General features: G+C 44.3%; 1 protein-coding gene across 7 annotated transcripts in view; it reads left to right on the top strand.

Annotated features, from left to right (window-relative positions):
• The window catches only part of SSBP2 (single stranded DNA binding protein 2), an 836850-nt gene that overhangs the window by 266428 nt on the left and 548298 nt on the right, over positions 1 to 22124 (top strand). For all 7 annotated transcript variants that reach the window (XM_086960847.1, XM_086960848.1, XM_086960845.1 and 4 more), the window contains exon 2: positions 1121 to 1193. In XM_086960847.1, coding sequence (XP_086816973.1) covers positions 1121 to 1193 — 73 coding nt within the window. The remainder of the gene's footprint in view (positions 1 to 1120; positions 1194 to 22124) is intronic.

Here is a 22124-nt window from a genome sequence, read left to right as displayed (position 1 = left end):
CCACTTAGTGGGCGTCCATACCCCTGTCAAATGTTAAATTTAATTATTACCGTCTTACTGTGTGTGTACCTTCACACGAGGAGGTCACATCTCACTAGCAATGTCCACCATAGTTGTATTTGGAGAAGTGGATGGCCAAGTTATAATGTTCATAAGGATAAATTGTGACATCAGACACTGTACAAGAATGGGATTGTCAAAACAGCGCTATTCCTAACCCAAATGCTTACTTTTATTTAAAAAACTACATTTCCCAGACCACTTCCTGTCGTGGGACAGGAAGTGAGATCAATAGAATGTTTGAGGCGTTTTTTTTTCTAAAATACAAAAGTGAAGGGCAACATTGTATCCCTACCGTGATCAAGCAACAGTGGGTTGCGAAACGCGTTGGTGTTGTGCGATGTATGCTGCTATCTTGCAATAAATCGTGAACTTTGGGAAAACTACACCCTTGTTGAGTGCTGACTTTCGCTATCGGCTGATAGCTTTGCATGACTATAGAAAAGCGGGGCTATGCTTTGTAGTCGGCACCGGTGTCAAGAGCGCCGTTGGGCTGCGAGTGTTGGAGCCATTTCTGTGGATATATATATATATATATATATATATATTCTTCCAGTGGTGGGGAGAGTGAAATGCCTTTGAACTAACATGAAGGGGCGTGCTATTACTCTCTGCCCAACTATTGCAATTCACAGTTTACATTTCACCCGCACCCAATTTAAAAGATTTTCAGCAGCTTCAGTTAATATCGGGGTCTATCTGCCCACGGATCAGCTTTAAGGTATCCCACGCTTTCATAATTTGGAGGCGGATTTCCACACAGTCCTTCCTATTACTGGGCGTGCGCTCTGTACTGACATTATGGTTTGGGTTCACATTGGTCCAGTCTCGCAAGCCTAGAGCGCTTCTTGGCTTATTCTGTGCGATTGAAGTTCTAGGGCTCATTGTTTCTCAATAATTCTATTTGAATTGGAATGGGGTAGGAAGAAGTTGAAGTAATTTGTTTCTTAGAACTTCACCTGATATCACGGATGTAAAACAGTTTGCTTGTCATTGAAGGTATGATCTAAGGGTGATAGACTTCTTGCACTCACTCACTGGTATTTCTTTCCTCTTCCAGGTTAGCGCTTTATGTATATGAATACTTGCTGCATGTAGGAGCACAGAAATCTGCCCAAACATTTTTGTCAGAGGTAAGTATCTTATTCACTGAATATTACTAACCTAATGAAAATGCTGTTTAAAAAAAATGTGCATTTACTTCAACTCGTGCACCGCTTAAATCAACTGGTGATATTTGCTTTTCTCGTGTTGTACTATAAACAACAGAATATGGTACTGTTTAATATCTTATCTAATTTCTGTGGGTTTGGAACAGTGAAGTTTGTTGGTTAACTATTTGCTTGCTTTTGAATCAAAATAATATTTCACTGCCCGGAATTACCAATAAATCGTTTAATTTCCTGGCTTTTGAAATGAGTAAACTGGCTGCTAACATTCACACACATGCTCACGCGCCCTCTTTCTCCTCGATTTGTTAAATTGCAGATTTGCTTTGACATATGTATTGGTCTATCTATTTTGTATAAAATAGAATTCAGTGGTTGAGAAAATAGGCAATCTCATTTTCTGTCCTCCAAGGAAGGGAATTATTTCCAGATTTGAGTGCTTTACAATGCAAAGGGGATAGGAATGACATCTTTATCCCTTTAGCAGGTGAGTTTATTTTCTAAGCTGGATTTCTGTCTTCGCATCGCATACAGATCTTCAAGTTATTTGCTCGGGGTTTATGTAGGTTTACATTTTTTGCAGCAAGTATTCAGGAATAGCAATGGCACACTTACAACAATCCTCTCCATGGGAAGCTGCCCTAATACCCAGTAATGACCTGCATAGTGTCTATGTAGAAAGTGGAAGGCGCGTTATACGTTCATTTCCTAGACTCCATTGTCATGTCTGCTGTCCTTAAATGGTAAACCTTCGAGGAACGATGGACACTGGAAATTTCCTGTCATGTTGCATCTTTAGACTGTGACAGTCAGGGAGCAGATAGCTGCAGAGGAAAGCGGGATGGTAGGGATAACCGGAGCTATATTAATCTCTTTATGTAACCTTGGGCAATATCAATGTTAGAAATATGTGCAGAAATATAATTGCAGATTAGATGTCAGTCAGCTGGCGTACAACTGTATCACACAAATACGCTAGTGCAGTCTAGTTAGCTCTGAAGTCCTCCGCTCCATCTACGACTGGTCGCTCCATGCTGATCCAGATGGTAAATAAAACAATAATGTAGTATCTGCGTAATCTATGGAGGAGATTTAAAATGCCGTCATGGGAGGCTCAAAACTTTTGGGCTTGGTATTTTCACATCAATTCATCTTATGGTCTTACAGAAGAGGATGGCAGATGGTGAAGCAGGCATCTCCTTGAAGAGCTTGAGCTAGTGGATGCTTGCCACTGCTCAAGTGATAAATGCAAAGAATGCGTGTCCAGGTTTCAGAGCCAAAATCCAAGAGAATGTGTTTTTTCATTGACCGGTCTGATTCATATCTCTGCCTTTCCTTCATTCCTTGTCCTTCCAAAAGTAAGATGTGGTGCAGGGGCCAGAGCTGCTGACTCGGGAGCCGGGGATCCAGAGCTGCTGACTCGGGAGCTGGGGATCCAGGTTAGAGTCTCAGCGCAACATCTTGTTATTCTGGGATAATCACTTCTCTCCCCTGCCCATGGACAGTGCCTGGATACTCTCATGGGTGATAAGCCGCACTATGTAAATCTGCAAACTTAAACCTAAAACAAGGATGATCCTTATTGCTCCTGATTAACCGCATCATTGGTAGTGTCCATGTCCTTGTTGTCCCAAGGACTTCTCCTCAGGCTTGAGATCCTATCTTAAATGTCCATTTTGCAAGCTCCCAGGTACCTGCAGTAAACCTATACTTAAGAAAGAAGTGCAGTGTAAGCCATAGAAACCAGACCGAACTGACTAGACCAGTGGTTCTGAACCGCGATGAATACTGAGAAGGTCTACAAATGCTTATAAAATGAAATAAATACCAGAGCTATAAAGTACATGTACATCAGTAAGCAAAACATTTAAATTGAAAGTTTTAAAACACTGTGTGTGAAGTAATTTAAAATTGGGAGCTAAAACTTTTGTTATTCTTATTGGTGGGTGCAGCGCAAATACAACAAACTGAATTTAGTATGAATAGTTGCTCGCGTCAATTGGAGATGCATTTGTATGTGCCGACAAAAAGAGAGCATACGTTTGGAGCAGAAAAGACAATGTTATATACCAGAGTCTAGCATATGGTTTATATTTTAGAAATAAAACTACATTTTGAAAAGATCCAACCTCCCCTTTAAATTTCGATTTGAGTGTACTTTTTAATTACGAAGGAAATAAAATATTCCATATTCACGTATTTATATGTTGTAAACTTGCTTCTCTGTTTGTTTTTATTTTGACGTCCAAATCGTACAAATAAATTACTAAGATGAGGTCATCTCTGGCTTCCAGAAGTGATTCATTGGAAGTCGACGGAAGTCAAAAGGTTAAGAACTGCGGGACTAGACGAATTAGTGTGATTCAAACTGAAAATCAATCAGACTTTTATCTACCTTCTTCCTGAATCCAAATTCAAAAAGAATAGTTTATTTGTATCTTGGATGATAAAAGGTCCATGTAGTATTCTCTTGTTAAAACGAAAGATGCTTATAAATCAAAATCCCTTGTTAACTGTCCTCATTGAGTGGATTAGTTAGTTATATTTTCATGGTCCATCAAAGCGCCAACAGACTACTTCAGAGTAAATCATAGACGTGTTCCTTTGGTGTCAAGGGAGATAACACTCGTCATGTGAGAATTGTTCCATCCGCAGAAATCTTCAGATAAGCGAACACCTTTGACAAGCTTTACTGCAAAGACACAGACTCGACCTATCATTATAGCAGGTAATGCCTATCCTCACTGCTTTTTGACTTAATATCTCTTACTCCACTCTCCTGCTTTACGCATTTCTGCATATTATGCTATACTAATGCTGCTGCATATCAAAGAAAATCATTTGATCGAAAAGTTAGTCAGCAGTAATACTAGTTCTTCTTTGTTGATGTCTTCAGATCTTTGAACTTAAAAACAACTTGCCTTCATCCTGTCAAACCAAGACCGTGGTTGGCAGTTTGTTGGCGTTTATCCTTAATCCAATTTTTACAGCAAAATGAAATTCTGAGCTTACATGGATAGCACACTGTTAAAATTCCCTTGTGCAAAGTAGTGCCAATGGACCAATTGTCCTGCTTCAGTTTGTTTCCTGCAACATTTAAAGTGACTTCATCTGCCAAACTTATCTTATTGTGCCTAATTTCGAATTGGACCATGTATGTGGAAGAGGTGTGGCGCAGCGGCCAGGGTACCTGACTCCAGGCTACGGGTTCACGGTTTGTCCCCGGTGCCGGCAGCAGGTTAGCCCAGCACCATGTGACTCTGGGCAATATCTTGCTTAATCTTCCCGAGGGCCCCCAGCGCCGGGACACCACTTCGGAGGTAGCTGTGCGCTTTACAAATACTGGTATTATTATTATGTGAAAGATAATTAATTAATGTTTCATGACTTACTTGAAAAATACATGTACGTTGGTAATTTTTCTTTTGTTTAAGTAATCAGATCTTCCAGCTACCTGTTAAATGTCTTACTTCTAAATTAGTGGATTACTGAATTGAGAACGATTTGTTTCCCACCATGATCTGCACAAAGGCAACAATTGCCTCCATTTTTCCTTTAGAACTTCATAAAATTGATAATATCTTTTTGGATATATTTTGAACTACTCTTTATAGTAAAAGGTTGAGTCTCTTGCGCCAAGAAGTGTTCTGGTCTACGGGGCCCTATGTAAATTGTTCACACAGGGGGAGAGCATAATTGATTGTTGCAAACTGGGGCTGAGGAGCATGTGGACCATTTTGAAAGCTGAATCGTGCAGTTTATCCCTTAGAGTTAGAACAGCTATAAACATTTGGACAACTGACTCAATTTAGAAAAAAAGAACACCTGAAAGATACATTTTTGCTGGAGAAAACGCTCTCCCTAAATGTTTACTTTACCAGAAACAAGCCTTTCTGTTAAAAATGCCATACCGAGCAAACAATAGTGCAGGGGTCTCCCAACGAGTAGCTCGGGAGTTACTGGTAGCACACCAATACCCTCAAAGTAGCTCTCAGATGTGACGCCAAACCCAGTGTCTCATTGAGATAGTCTCTGCATATTAAATAAGGCCGCACTTCTCATCTCAAGACCCTTACAGTGACTGCCAGCCAAACCAATGGCAGGGCCTCATGCTAAAACTCAAACACTCATTGTATCGGTCTATGGGGCCTGCCACATGAACATCTGTATCCAATATCAATCTAACTAAGTCACACACAGCTTGGCCATGTTGTAGGCCCTACTCTCCTAGGCGCACCTTGTGTGTGAACAATGGACCATGAAAGAACTGTGTAGCATTAGCCTAAGCAGTCACCAAGGCTGTCCCACCCAAGTGTGGGACTGTAGGACCCATAGTTAAAATACGTTAGATAAGGTGTGCATGAACAGTTTAAAAACTGAGGAGAACAGGGTATGATCTAGAGTAGAGACAATTGAAAGCCTCCTCTGCATCCATTTATGTGTGGATTGTCTGACATTGTGTCCCACCCTAATAAACAGTGTTGCTTCCTGGAAGCTACACCTGGTGTCAAGGACTGCCAAATGTGTATACTAACCCCCTTCTTAAGAATGTTATGTGTGACACAATTTTGTCTATTCATGGGCATAATAGTGCCAAAGACATATAATGGCCATACTTGACTATTTTGGACATTCTTGGTGTAGATGTTGCATACTGCCGGCATGCCTTCTCCTCCACACTCCCAAATTCACTTCTTCAGGCAGCTTGTTATAGATGCTCTATTGGCTGCCAATAGATCGTCAAGTCAAATGTAAGGCCTTATGCTATATGCATAAGTGCCTCTTTCAAACAGGTCCCATGTATCTGAGACATCTTGTGTCGTGGTATATACCCAAACGTTCCCGCCTTTCAAGTCAACCTGACTTTGGCAGTGGTTACGAGAGTCAAGAAAATTCATCAAGGTGGTATGGCTTTTGTGTTTTTAGGAACTAAACTCTGGAACACCTTGCCACAGATGCTGAAAGCCTGTAAATCATTTAAGCTTATCATAAGCTCCTTAAAACCTGGTTGTTAACATCGGTCTAATTCTTCTATCGATTTTGATTGGTATTGCACGGCGGATGATGATGTTGTGAGGAGGCTAGCGCTGGAAAACTTTTCTTAATGTAGCCATACACCTACAAATTACAATGACATTACATTACATTACCTGCATCTATCATGGACACAGTAAGAGCATGACTGGTCTACCTTTAACCATTTCTGACATAATGATAGCCATCCTAGCAGTCGTTTTGTTAAGCCTTTGCACAATAGTGATCCATGGCATTATGGTAACTATCCATGACCTATGATTCTATTACATGGGCATTCGTAGCAGTATCTGGTCATGTGAGGTATTTGTACATGTGAGTTGTCGATAAAAATGACAAGCTGTCTGTATTTCATAAAAATGAAAACAAATATTTTAAAGCCAAAAGTCTTTCTTTCCGTAAAATTGAGTTTGTCCAAAATGGAAAGCTCCATTTGATTGAAAAAAATATGTGTAATCTCAGAAATTTAAATGCTGAAAAGACAAAAGGTTGCAATTCAGGAACACATTTAGACTTATTACTGTGGTCATTTCCATTTTGCCACAGAGAATGTGATGATTTGAATGCTACTTCATTAGTCTGGTGAAGACATTTAATACTGTAAACGTTTTCCTGATTCCTGGCATTTTTGCTGGTAGCCTTGCACGGAATGCTTATGTGGTCACTACTGATAATCCTGCTTAGGGAGGTCATAGTGTATTGCTAGCATACATTGTCACTATTGTACAGTGATAAAATGTGCTACTAGCTCGGTAGAATTTTCCTTTAGCATAAGTAGCTCTCACTACAGAAAAGGTTGGAGTCCCCTGCAATAGTGGTACTTAAGAACATCCGTAATTTAGTGTGTTTAATTCGCAGATGAATGACTGGTAGCTAGGATAGCAACGATGGCACTGCACACTAGTGATTGGTATATTGGATAAAGGGGGGAGGCTGTGGTGAGTAGGAGAGCAGGTTATCAGCCATGAAGGGTCTTATGAATTGTCTCATCTCAGAAAGGGAGGACTGATTGCATCTCGGATAGGGGTGTATTCCACTGAAGCCATCTCCAATGTCCTTAGGAGAAAAACCTAGAGGAGGCGCATTGTTGATTTGAGTTTGCTGTGAAGGTGATGCAGACTGAATGTGGGGAGGTGTTGACACTCCTTGTATGCTGTGATGACCAGGGCTTGTAGCCCATATTCATAATCATCAGCAATAGCATGTACATGTAGCACTTCAAACCCAAGTGGCATCCAAGAGCTCCCTCAAAAAAACCCCCACAACTAAGACTAATGCAGAATATACCTTTGCGGCCTACGTCTAAATAGCTTCCTTTTATGTTCACTTTTCAGGACTTCTGGCCCGATTGTTGTAGGCCTTCGCAGCTAGTACCATAAGGCTTTAGTTAATGTTCTGGCCTGTTCATTTTAACACCTTCGCTGCTCAGGACGAGCTCAGTTCGTCATGTGGCGCTGTGCTCATGACGAGCTGAGCTCGTCATGACTACCGCGGTGCGCCCAGGTGGGGATAATTCCCCTGCTGTGCTGGGCGTTCTATTGTTCTGGGCGTGGTCATGACGAGCTCAGCTCGTCATGAGCACAGTGCCACCGTGCTGCATGACAAGCTGAGCTTGTCGCAAGCAACGCGGCGCCGTGCGCGGCCCCCTCCTCCAAGCGTCGCAGAGGAATTAGCCCCTCGGCAAAGGGGTTAAGGATGTTCATCAAATTTTTATTTCCGTTTAGAAGTATGATGCAGGTCTGATGAAATGTCATGTTAGCTGGTGGGGGGAGGGACATATTAACCCATACAACATTTTGAGACCTGGTTAGTTGCTTGATCAGGTCTGACGTACAGATCACTTTGTTGGTCCCACCAGTCTCCTATAATCAAAATAATTCATAAACAAACAATACATATAGGAAGGGTCTTGAGTCTGCTGTCTTTGACTGCAAGCAGCATCAGACTACAGGATGTAGCTCATAAACCCCAAGGAGACTAGGGCAATAATCTGTAATAAACAACAGTATGTCAAGGGTATTCTTCGTAGGTCAAGTATATAAGGCACAATTAATTGCAACGGATTAAATCCAAAGGGGGAGAAAGCCAGGGAGACATTTTCTTGTGAATGTAAAATGTATTTCAATCCACAAGTATGTTGGACATATTAAACTTCATATGTACAAGCACATGGGGCAGTAGCACTGCATTACGTCACTAGAGTGGACCGGAAGGTTCTGGAAACCCCTAATGCTATCCTATGGGTCAGAGCTCTGAGGTAATTTCTAGCAGGCGTCCATTTTATGAAGCTCACCCATCTCACCATTTTAGAAAGGTGCACCTGCGCCTCAGCACTGATAGGCCTCTGGGCGCCTCACCACTGCCAAAGGCCACATGAAAAAGAATTGGTGGAAAAAAATGTGAGGCAGAAAGAGAGGAAAACAAGCATTGGTAATGCAATAGGTCTCGCATTAGGAAAGTTTGAGCTATTGCTATTGTAAATGACACTTTTTTTATTTATGTGTTGGTTTTGAAAGTAGCAAAATTAATAGCTTTGTCAGTTACAATGTCAATAGTTTTAACTTTTGCAAATGTGACACCTATAGCATTTGTAATGCAATGTGTGTTGTATTTACGTGACTTAGATGTCTTGATATTACAAATAACAATGGCTTTTAATTAATAATTTGAAAAAAGAACAACTTTTTGTAGGTTTTGGATTTGAGCGTAAAATACTCTGCTCCCAGGGGAAACAACACTTAAGGAGAATGTCTCTGTGTGGCTTGGCCTCTGCTGGCGCCTCTGGCATGTTTACTGCTATCCCGTGCAAATGCAAAGCCATTAATCAAGCAGGGAGGGGGTTGATTGGGGGACGAGGAGAAACCAGCTGCTGAGCGTGTTCGGGAAGGCAGAGGGAGACTTTTGTTTGCTTTTTGACTAGCTTATATCTTTGAGGGAGAAATAGTTTATAAAGCGCCAACAGGAGTAACTTTGCATGAGGCGCATAAAGTGAAATGACTGTGCACAGTACAGACACACGCAATACACAGAAATAATTTATCCCTAGGAGAAAAAAAACGAGAAATAGTGGGTGGGGTGGGGTGATGGAAGGAGCTCTTATCATGTCAAATAAGGCTATCTACCTACGCATGGCGAGGCGCCCCAGCTAAAAAAACAAGCGGGAAGCTGTGCACATTTAACACAGATTCAACAAGCTCTGACTGCAGGCCGAAAATGCTTGACGGCCGGCGGCGATGGAGGGCCGGAAAGTTAGAGAAAGAGGGGTGAGGGGTGGCGAGGGCAAAATAAGGAACTGAGGCGCCCCAGCTAAAACAAGGAGACTTTTGAGATCTTAGCTCCTTCCATTGAATGGCTAAGGCAGGGTGAGGTAAAAATGAGGTGTTTATGAAAACGCACTGCCATTGGTCAATAAGGAGCATGCCACAAGATCTGAAGTCAAAGAGCACGGCAAGGATGATCGACTTTGCTGACAATGCCTCGAAGGACTTTTGCGACAGCTACAAAGGCAGGGTGAGGTAAAAATGAGGTGTTTATGAAAACGCACTGCCATTGGTCAATAAGGAGCATGCCACAAGATCTGAAGTCAAAGAGCACAGCAAGGATGATCGACTTTGCTGACAATGCCTCGAAGGACTTTTGCGACAGCTACATGGGATAAAGTGTTTAATATAAAGATTTTTGTGCTGTGCCAATTTGCCCAAAGGGGGCATGCGTGAAAGATATGCAAACAACAGTTATGTGTTTCTAAAATTGTTAAGTTCGCTGCATTTCAGACTACAAAACTCCCACGCTAACCAGGACACGGCAGGCAGGGGAGGAGAGTAGGAGGAGGGGGGAGGAGAGTAGGGGAGGCACGGCCTAGCGGCCGTGCAATCAAGAAGTGAGGGGGCGGAGCTGGGGAGGCAATGAGAGAGAGAGTAGGCAAGGCAGGCGGCTGGGGGCATGTGCACGCGCTTTTAAGCTCAATGCGCATGCGCATTGAGCTTAAATTTCTCGTGCACTGCAAGGAATCGCCACGATTCCTTGCAAGTTGGTTAAAGAGTTGGTAAGCCCCCATAGTCTCGCAAGCTCGATGCGCATGCGCATCGACAGGCGAGACCTAAAAAGGGGAGACCACCCAAAAGCTGACGGGTCTAACAGTTAGCCCTCCAATTTTTGCCTATTAATGATGTGCTTTCGATTAGCAAGGGACCCTGTGCCCTACAATCGGGTCCCCTGTGCTTCTTCCCTAAAAACGATTCCCCAATTGGCCCTTCAGGCTTCCCCTGTAAGTCCCTAGTACCAGATACCTGGGTACGAAGAGCATTGGGACTGAAAAGGGTCCCCTAGGGACCCCTCACCTAAACCATGCAGACTGCCACTGCAGCATGAATGGCCTGTTGCAGACAAAATGACAAAGTCGACATGGCACACTACCTTTATGCCATGCCAGGTAGCACTGCCGAAGATATAGGTAAGTCTACCCTCTAGCAGGCCTTACTAGCCCTCAGGCAGGGTGTACTGTCCCAGAAGTGTGAGCATATCTGCAAATGCAGATATGCCCCTACAGTATTGGGGTCTACTCAGTAATATTGTAAGTGCCAGGGAATCCATAGAGTATGTGGGCTGGAAATTTGACAGCTCGGGTTCAAGAGCACCAGGGTGGCTTCACTGAACACAGGAGTGTTTGGAACCTAACTACTCCTCACAATAAACCCACAGTGATGCCAATGTGGGATTTATTGTAACATGTACGCAGAGTCTCAGAACAAACTTCCCCTTCACCTCCGGACCTCATCCTCTCTATTGGAATTCAGGAAGGAACTCAAGACCTGGCTGTTCAACTGAACCCTCCATATGCATCAAGTTCTCAGCGCCTGGATACTCTCACAGTTGATCAGTCATGCTTTATAAGTCCTGTTTGATTGATTGACCTATGTTTAGCACCTCACAGTAAATCAATGGGGGGGGGGGGGGGGGAGTGGTTGCACAGTTTCCAAGAATTCTGACAGTGTGCTATCACAGCAAACACTATAAAAGAGGTTACAATAGATTAATGTATTGTATCCTCGCCCTTCCTTTTGTGTCAAGATTCCTTGCCTTCACACTTTGTCACATTTGCCTTCTCAAAATGTTTGCAGTAGCAATTCGTGTTCCATCTCGGCTCCCGGCTCCGGCGCTGCTCGGGAGCCTGGTTTGGCGGTTCCCCATTGGCCCGGGGGCTGCTTTCGGCACCCAGAGGAAGCGGAATGTGCAGGACACCTGCGGGGCTGCTCCGATCGCCCCTGGCGCCGCTGTAGCTGGATCCGGGAGGAGACGCGAGGAGAGGACGGCTGCGGGCAAAATGGCGGCCGGAGCGCCGATGACTCAACTCTCGATGGGAGGTACGCTGACGGGCGAAATCTAAGGAACGCAGGGGCTGCCTCTATTTGAGGATAGTCTCCGGGGGCCTCTAGCGGCAAGACACCGGGGGTGGCCCGGCTAGAATCGACCTTCCCCCGCCTGCCTGACCCTAAAATGGCGGCCCGGTGTGACTCCCAGCTAACGATCGGCGCCTTTGCCTGACCATCTGGCCCCAGCGCTTGCTGCCTCTCCCAGGCGCGACCCTGCAGACTCTCTCTGTGGCTCTTGCCCGCGGGGGTGAGCCCTCTTCAGGAATCCCTGGCGGTGACCCTCGCCTGCTTCGACCTCTGCGATCTGCCGGACGTTTGATCTGCGATCTGCCATTTACCACTGGCCTTGAATTGTGCACAATATACAATACTCGCTCAGGAATTACAGATGCCTGCCCTTATGATGGCCGCCCCCCGGGGCTGATCTCGGAAGGATGACCCATGACGCCTTATCTCGCCCTGATCCAAGGATGCCTACCCCTGACTCCGAGCACCCCAACGCGCCGAGGAATCTCTCTATCTCCCTGCTCCAGTGTCTTGCCATCATATGCCAACTGCCTGAGATCTACAATGAGCAAATCCCTACTAGCTTTACTCTGATCATTCGTAATGAACAGGGGCAGCTGAAATTCCAGGAGCCTAGTCCCAGCAGCTCGACGACTTCGGAGGGCTGGAAGAGGTCCCCCGCTACACGGCGGAGGAGGGCACTGGACATCGAATGCTGTCTCTCACACTATGTGATCTATTGTTCCACCTGTCTGTCTATGCTCCCCCAGGTACTTCTCTTGTAAAGCGCTCTGATATCCGCAAGGATCTTGTCCGCGCTATGTAAAACTTTCTAAATAAATAAATAAATAAATACGATGAATGGCATGTAACCAACCAAATACTGTGCACAAGTGCTCGTGAAGTATAGTGACGGCGCAAGTGACGTGGTATATACATTGATGGTGATGAGCGCAACAAGAGACAAGTGTGATTTTATGAAATGCTTAACATATTCTGGATACCCAGGCAATTAATGGTACATGAATAAAAAGTGTCAGATGAGTGGGATATCCGTAAATAGGGGCGCCAGGAGTTGCGCTGTGGAAGTCGGCGGCCTTTCGGCCTGTAGAAGTGTTAGGCCATCATCAGGACCAGGTTACTTTTTTATTTTTTATTTTCAGTGTCGAGAATAACAGGTAGCTCTGTCCAAGAAAGTTGCTAGGAAGTCACTTATAAAACTAGGAAATTGACGGAGACGGTGTTAAGGGATTACTCTGGATGAGAAGGGCTGTTGTGTGTGCTGTTTGGTGACAGCAGCATCGGCAGAAATGAATCTTGACGGCGGGCAAAAGTCAGACTGGTCTGTTAATATTTTGCTTCCACCAACCACAGCATACAGCATGAGACAGTAGGTCAGCTCACTTCAGTCTCTGGCACTCGTGCTTTATCAATGACCGCATTTTGCATGATCATATTTCCACACCTGCCTGAAAAGTACCAGGCACTCCACACCACTGGAGTCAAGCTAGCCGGGCTGATGAGAGGTGTTACCTCGAAACCGGTCCGGTCCTCGGATGCTTGATTCCGTTCTGGGAAGGACATGGCTTTTGTAGTTCGGACTGGACTGTTCCCATGGGGCACAGGGTCAGAGCTGATTTGCATATCGCCATTGTCTAACCCAGGGTGGTGTGGAGTGCAAAAAAACGATGGATTTGGGCCCAGATCTTTGGACTGGGGTGAGTGTGTGACATTGATCCACATTCGGTCCATCACCTGTTGTTTTTGAAAAGTACAGCACATCAGTGCTAGAGCTGTTGGGATTATATTTCCTCTGCCAAATCTTTAAGCACTTTTTTTAGCCATCGCTGGGTATGTTTGAACTGTTTTCAGGTTATTCAAATCCAATAGCATCTTTTTTTGTTGTGCTAATAAGTTTGTTTTCCTGTGCGGTGGAACAGATTTCTTTTTTTAATTTCTTTTATTTTTGTTTTCATCAAATCTGCCTTTTAGGAAGCACCTAAACCTCTGTTGCAATTGCCTGTGGTTAATTTTCTCTTTTTTCATTTGATAGCTTTTATTTCAAACATATGGCAGCCACTTGTTATTTCCTTTATATTTTTGTGGCAAATACTTGCCAAACAAATAATTAACCAATGCACCAGCTTTCCTAGACTAAATCTTCTCTTGGCTCTGGCAGTTCCTATTTCTAAGAAAAACCAAAGGAAATGATGGACGGAGCGTTGACAATACAAGCACTCACCCCCAGTCAACTGATCTGGGTTTAATCCATCACCGTTCTTTAGCCCACTCTGCCACCCCAGTTCAGACATGGCCATATGCAAATCAGTCTGACCCTGTGCCTCATGGGAACAGTCCAGCCCAAACTGCCAAGCCATGCCTTCCCTGGACCGGAAACAAGCTACCGAGGACCGGTTTCTGGCATTTCAGCCGTCTTCAGCCCGGCTTGCTTGAATCCAGTGGCAAAGTGAGCAAGGGACTCACGTCTGAGCATACCCTGCCAACTTATGGCGAACAAAGAAAAACCAAAGGAAATGATGGATGGAGCGTTGACAATACAAGCACTCACCCCCAGTCAACTGATCTGGGTTTAATCCATCACCGTTCTTTAGTTCCTACTTCTAGCCTGGCTTTAACTGACAGTGACTGTAAGCACTTTAGAACCTGAGAAATGTGCATCACTAGGATCCGTAGTAGCCTAACCAATGCCCTGCTAAAAAGAAGTTACAATAGTCTAATTTAGCATTTATGATGTCTCCTGGGATAATAGCCTGGTGCACTTTATAGAAAAAAGAAGTCAACATTGTGCATTAGTTTCAGGAGTTAACTGATAGCGGAATTAGTTGCATTGATATGGTGCTCCATTGAAAGGATGGAGTCCAATAATTACGAACACTATCTGTTCATAAATTTCTCCAGTGACTTTAGATCATTTAAAAGAGACTGTGAACAGCAACATATTGTTGCTTTATTTACGTCCATGTGTTTTCCACCCATGCTTGAATCTCTTGGAAATTCTTTTCCATATACTTGGACCTTCCGAAAGTCATTGGACTAAGTCTGACACCAGGAGGGTGTCTTGGGCATGCTTATAAAATTTCAGGCTAGATGATCAAAGAAGGACCTATATGTTAAACAGTAAGGGTTCATAAACAATTAGGTGTGTGCAAACTTAGTGTAATTTGCTTTTGTGTAGATACCTGAAATTTCAGCAAAATTACATGTAATTACTTGAAATGCAGAATTGGCATTTAACACTGTATTTTAGTGCAAATGTGTGATGAGTTCACGTGAATGTTGTCAGCGAATGGCACATAATGTTGTAATTTCGGGGATTTTGCGTTACAAGCAGGACTTAAATGTGCAGGGTCTCACCGGTGCTGAGCACCAGCAGTTTTTTAAAGGTGGCCTTGTAACGTGTCTCTATCTGGCTCTGTTTTGTGCCCTGGCCCAGGCGGTCCGTTTATTCCCGGACTACAGTGACAGCAGGCCCATGGATGTGCACATAGTTGTGGTCTGTTACATAGTTGCCGCTTATTTATCTTATGCTACTAACAACCATTGACAAAGGCAATAGTCCTGACTTGTACGTATGATGCTACTTGTTGTATCGTATCTATATGCAATGACAAACCGCAAAATACCAGTCAGGAGGCACACTATGCTAAAGACAGATTTTTAGCTTATGTGGTTTAAGCCACACCCCTAAAACTGGGTAGGGTCTCATAAAGGGGCCTGGCCAATGTAATCTCACTTAAAGCCCTGGTTACAAGAGTAACACAGTTACTCTGATTTGCACACTAATGACCCTCAGGGCCAGTTGGCTGCTTTGCTGATTGAGCGTAGGCACTCTTTGAGCTGGATTTGTCACCCACGCACCAGGCAGGTCATACTATTGATCTGATCTTTTTCAACTTTATGCTACCAATCTGCCCTCCAAACCCTCCGTTTGGTCTGACCATCACTTGATTTTCTTTAACTGGACTATTTTTTTGTCCCTTGTCAGCAGAGTAGACTTATCCCGTACTGCTTCCAGGGCAAGGAAGAGGGTGAATTCTTCGGACTGGGTAGACGTCCCTGCTAATACATGCTCACATTTGACTAATGATGTCAATCTTGATGTAGAGGCCATCAACTTATGGCTTCTCGGGGAAGCGGACGTGTTAGCCCCTATGTAGATCCTCTGCCTCGTGATTTTCCTCACACCTGGCCGTGGAACTCCATGCCTGTAAAAATCTTGAGCGCATTGGTGCGAGAACTACTCTGCTGACAGCAAAGGCATATATGAATTGCCTCTCAGAGCGTGATGTTTTTTCTTAAACGGACACAGTGCCAGTTTTTCACTGAGAAAATAATCAATAATGCTGAGCTGAGATTCCGCTTTATCTTCCAGATTGTGAAGTCCTTTATCTCTACACAATGTCAGCACAGAGCTGTTGCTCCCTTTCAAGAGCTCGCCAATGGATTGGCAACCTTCTTTGAAAACTACACACACTCCCAGTGGTAGTGATCTCATTCTCCTGCCTGTCGTTTTGATCTAGATCGGCGCAGCCACAAGTTTACTCAGTTCAGGCCATATCCGTGAAACTCTCCAGTGATGCCATCCCAAGATGCAAATCAGCGTCCCCGCTGGATGCCTGCCCACTACAATGCTTGCAAATGCCGTGGACTTCATCAGCCCAGTGATCAACCCGATTTTTAATGCATCTTTCCTCGGGGATTGCGCCTGACGCCTGGAAACTTGCCAAAATGGCTTTTCTTAAGAAGACTGCATTAGACCCAAGCATCTTTTGCAACTATAGGCCCATTTCTCTGCTGGCCATTATAAAAATGCTGTAAAAGCTAGTCAACGCTCAGATTTCAGAATATTTTGATGTTGGCAAACTGCTACATCCCAGTAATCTAGTTCTCTTTCCCGTCATATTATGGAATCAACAGTGCTAATCTAGTTATGGGCACCATCATAGAACGAAATCAGAAGTGCTGGAAATATCTGACCAAATAAAATGGATGTTGGTCTCTGGGAGGGGGGGGGAGGCGATTCAGCCTTGATCCTCTTTCTGCAAGTCATTCTTGACCGCTAGGGGCCAATCAGTTTAGCTCGCTCCTGTCTCAAACGTTTTAGGGCAGTTAACCAAGGGGTCCAGCAGGGCTCGTCATTGAGTCCTACCCTTTTTAACTTATTAATGGGCCCCTTGGCTTATATTGACTAGCGATTGAGTTGTAAAATATATTATTAAGCCAATGACATTCAGCTACTCTTTGCCTTCAAGGGTCTCCCGGCCTCTATTGCAGCTTTTTTCTCCAGCTGCATGTTTGCTGTCTTTGATTGGATGGAGAGCTGTCAATTCAAATGCAATGCAGAGAAGACTGAGATTATCTCTCTTGGGTCTCATGAGTCCAACTTGTGGGAGGATCTCCGGCCCCCTGCGTTGCCAGCCCCGGTGCCCCAGTAGGTTAGAAACTTTGGGGTGAAGCTGGATAATACCCTCTCTTAGGGTTCAGTTCTCTGTGGTGGTAGGCCAGTGCTTTGCGCTGCTCCAGACTATTAATACATTTCTCCTTCTCCTGTTTCTGGAGACGAGAAGAGGAGTGATTCACACCCTGGTTATTTCACGCCTGGATTACGCAAATGTTTTGTACCTGGGGGCACCTGAAGCTCGGGTGAAGTACCTGCAGGTGGTACAAAATGCAGCAGCAAGGCTACTTCTTAATTTGCCTGTGCGAGCTTCGAGCGCAGTAGCACTAATGGCCCTGCATTGGTTGCCCGTTAAACTGATTCAATTGAAAGCACTAGTGATGGTCACAGAGCAGTTCCTCTCCAGCCCTTGTTATCTGAACGAGAGATTCACTCCATATTTTCCCTCCAGAGCACTGCACTTTGCTTCTGCCTCACTCTTGGTTATTCCATGCTTTAAGCGTGTTAGAAGAGGAGGCGAGGCCTTCTCTATCTTGGCTGCTAGGGTTTTGAATGAGCTCCCTCTAGAATTCCGCTTGATTGCTTCTGAGTTTATTATCTTCTAAAAACAACTTCAAACTTGGTTTTCCTCTGGGGAGGAAGAGAGTCGGCTGCTGTGGGGTTGCGTACCTGGGCTTTGCCCAGTAGCACCAGAACACACTCATCATAGCTGCACGCTCCACAAATCCCACCCACACATTCAATTAGGATTGCGTAAAACAAATTGCCCCCAAGCCCAATAAACATGAATCCTCTGGGACCCCACGCATCAAAAATGAAAAGGAATGTGTCTAGATTTACTGTCATGGTTCTATGCTGTGCACTACAAACCATTTCATAGCAATATGGAATATAATACTACTACTGCTTGCTCGGGGGGACTTGATGATCAAGGGCATCTAATTCTGCAGGCATGTATAGTAACAGAAGTGTGGCAGAATTACTAAAAATCGGTCATGCCAAAAATGTAAAGTCTCCTAGAATTTGGTTTTTATTATGTAAATAATTGACCTTCATGCTATGTTACTCCCACTAACTATATATATATATAGCAAGGCGTCGGGTACGCCGAAACGCGTTTGGTTAGGCACGGTAATGCACTTTATAAAATTGAAAAAATAAAGATTTCCAGCGGCTGCTGAATTTGGAAAGAGTCAGTCTCTCTCGTTTTTTGAGGACGCCGTATGGATGCTGGCGTTGAGAGTGGAATCAGGATATATATATATATATTTTTCCCTACTTCTATTGATTGTTCAACATTTATCACATTTTTACATTTTATTTTGCGCTTTACTTTCAATGTTATTCATTGTTACCAACCTACGGTTTCAATCAATTAAAAGGAAAGGAAGTGGTTAGGGAATACAGGGTGCATTTTTTACCAGTATCATTGTCCCTTTGTCAGTTTAAAGCCCTCCAGTGGGCTGACATTCATTTTGGATTTCTAAATCTTGCAATCGATTTTTCAGTTGATATGAGAGTGTTCTATTTCATAATGTTTTTATGGAACCCAGATTCTTTATAATGTTCATCTCTAGATGAACCTGTTGTGTGGGGTTAGGGAAAAAGGGTAATTGTGGAGATTTCATCGAAGTTTATGTATTTTTAGTTTCTCATATTTGTACATAAAGTTCTTCCGACTGGTTAAGTCCGAAAGGGGTCATCGTTCGAAAGTTCAAAATATGCCGTGACTCCTTTTGGCATAACAGTTTTTCGCGGTGTCCACCTCTATCCGAAAGCGACATCGTTTCCAATCCCAGGAACTTTAGAAGCTTCCAGTTCCCATGGTGATGTGTGTCCATGTGTTTGGCCACTGCATTTCCTCTGTCCTTGTTTACAGTGGCCCTTACATGCTCCAAAATACGTTTTTTCAGTTCGCAGATTGTGCTTCCTATATAACGTAATTGACAAGGACATTCAATCATATAAATAGTGTATTGACTTTTACAGGTAATCAATTCTCTTATTTTCCAGATCTTTTGGTTTGCCATAGTTATTTGTTTGGTGGGTTTTGCTATCTCGCAGACTTTGCAGTTATAGCATTTAGTAAATCCAGTCGTTTTTAACCATGTTTTCTTCTTTTTGTTGACAAAGTGGCTATGTATCAATTGATCCTTTAGATTTTTTGTTCTTCTGTATGTCACTACCGGATGATCTCCCATTTTCTGACTTATGATTGGATCAAGTTTTAAGAATTCGCCAATTCTTTTTAAGGATTCTGATTACTTGTCTCGATTCCTTGCTGTAATCCAATATTAACCTAATTGGTTCCTCTGATGTTTTCTCCTTTGTCTGTGGTTTCAAACAGTCTGCCCTCGATTTTTCATTTGCTCTCTCCCAACATTTTTGGATCAAATTTTTTCCATACTTTCTTTTTGGGAATCTTTGAGCCGTTCCTGCACTGTGTTTCTCCCATTCTGTGTTTTCACTGCAGATGCGTTTGATTCGAAGAAACTCTCCGTAAGGTATACTCGAGATCAGGGCGGGTTGGTGGAAGGTCGCCAGTAGGTATATATAGTTAGGATTTTTTCTCTATGGAACTTTTGAAAATTCTATGTCTAATAACTTTGGCTTTTGTGGACGGAATCGGCTGAAATTGTCAGGAAAATGGCACATTTTGTTTCTGAGCATTCCCTGAAAATTTGGGAGGGTTCCGTCAAGGGGGGGCCGAGAAAAAAGGGGGTTCCCAAAACGCGTTTTTCCCATTCATTTTTCCATAGGGCCTTTGGCCTCACTTTTAGCTCGAACGGCTGAATGGATTTACACGAAACTTGGCAAAATTATAGGGACTGTTAGCCGGATGTGCCTTTGCTGGGTCTCAATATATGTGCTCCAGTGGATTTTGAGAAATTAACGTTTAAAAAAACAGATAATCTGTGACGGCGTCCCAGATAGCGCACCAGATCGCGTACTTTTCGCTTAACGGAGCTTTGCGTAGCGAAGCTGATTGGCTCTCCGGTGTCTGTCAACATTCTAAACAGTCCGGTGCGGCCGCCATCTTGTCTCTCGGTAGGATCGAGAGACAAGAGGAGGAGAAAAACGAAGGGGGAATTTAATGAAAGGGGGCAAGGTAGACCCCTCTTGACCCCCTAGGAATGATGTTGGGGTTATTAAAGGGTCCCGTGGGGCAAATAATAAAAATTTGATTTTTCGTGGTAGAAGCGCTTCTCGGTTCGCGAACCGGGTCGCAAACTGTTAGCGAAACGTGAATTCGCCATTTTGTGTTTCGATTTAATTAAATTACTAGGTATAAGGGGGTACGGGAGACTTATCCTGACCCCTTATGTTTTCTGAGGGTGGCTGAGGAGGCTCATATTTGTTGATACATGTCTTCCAGCGGCTGTGCGTGAGCGTTTTTTTTTTTTTTTTGCTGCGTGACGTCTGTTAACGTTCGATTCGATGGAAATCAGGAACTGTTGACCGCCATTTTGTCACTGCGAGTAAATATATTGTTAAAAATAATTGTTATAAATCCGTATTGATAAACATTGTGTGCGCCATCTTGCTTTTTTTCCAATGCCACACTTTTGTCGTGCACGGCAGCCATTTTAGATGCCTTGACCAGACCCATTCTCTGCACGCCGCCGATTCTCAGCATGGCTCCCCACCCTCGCAAGCATCTCCCCCACGCACTGGTCACCCCCGCTCTCTCTCTCATGCATGGGCCAGAAACCTCCTCCCATCTGCGCTGTTCTTCTCTGAGAATCACACCCTGTGCCCGCCCGACACCTCCATTTCACCCTATTCACTACAGCACCCTCTGACACTCCTCTTCCTCTGTGTCCGATTGTCCAGGCCGGTCCCAGGCTATCACCTAGCCCTGCAGATGTAGTTTATGGCCCCAGCTGTAGAGAATCACCCCTCTTCAAAGGAGTTACAGTAGATCAAGGCCCCCACCCGATGAGATCCGTCACACCACACGCGTTCCTACTATCTGATAACCATCCTGTATTGTGCTTGGGGAGGGGATTCTCACTGTGAGGGTGTGTGGGTCCGAGCCTGAAGCGGAAGATTCCAGGGATGCCTCTTTGTACATCAAAGTTTTTACAATTATGTGTCACATTATAAATATATAGCACTCCAACAAAGTAGTAGGATTATAACACTTTAATAACTTATAAATATATACAACGCAACAAAAACAGTAAATACATTTAAACATTTTTTTGAAAAAAGAAGCAACAATGGTCAGTAGCTGTGTTTTGTGCGAATAGTCCCAAGGCAGCACAACGTGCTGAGTTCTGGACGGCACCCAGGTGATGTTACCTGGGTGCCGCACTGGTTTTTGGTATACTGCAATGCAGGTCCGAAAAACGGCGTGGGGCGTCCCGGGGGGTGCGGGGGGAGGCCTTGTCAGTAGCGGTCTGTTGTGCGAATAGTCCCAAGGCAGCAGAACGCGCTGAGATGTGGATGGCACCCAGGTGATGTTACCTGGGTGCCGCACTGGTTTTGGCATCCTACAATGCTGCTCCGAAAAACGGCGTGGGGCGCGGCGTGAACGGACCTCCCCAGGTGGAGGCTCGTCTGCTGTACTGGGGCGCCCCTTTACCGTTTCAGTTGCCATTCCGCCCGCTTTTGCTACACTGTGCCTCATCCTCCATTCAGCTGTTTATCGCCCGCTCTTGCGGCTACAGCGTCTCGCTCACCATGTAGTTGAGTTGCGCCCACTCTTGCGGTGCAGCGATAGGCGGCTGCCACAGGACTCTTAAAATGGCGGACGGCTCTTCGGATTTGGGCCTGGTCCACTAAAATGGCCCTCGGACACCTTGGAACTCGGACGTCCCCTGAGCCTTGAAGATTTTACAAAAGTCTTGGGGGCCCCCGACTCCTGCAGGCTTCCGGTGGGGAGCGGCTGCCATGATTGTTCGCGGAATGATCACGACAGAGCCACAAGATGGTGGTGCTCTCATGCTGACGCCAGCTTCAGTCTGAAACATCCAGAAACAAGGTGGGGCTTTCATCGTTTGGGAAAAAAAAATGTTTTCATCCAATGAAAAGTGTTATTTTTAGGTCATATGATCAAGC

Source organism: Lissotriton vulgaris, chromosome 3_1 (assembly GCF_964263255.1).
Source record: "Lissotriton vulgaris chromosome 3_1, aLisVul1.2, whole genome shotgun sequence".
Classification (NCBI taxonomy): domain Eukaryota; kingdom Metazoa; phylum Chordata; class Amphibia; order Caudata; family Salamandridae; genus Lissotriton; species Lissotriton vulgaris.
Note: the sequence above shows the minus strand (reverse complement) of the source record. Positions and strands in the feature narration are given on the sequence as shown.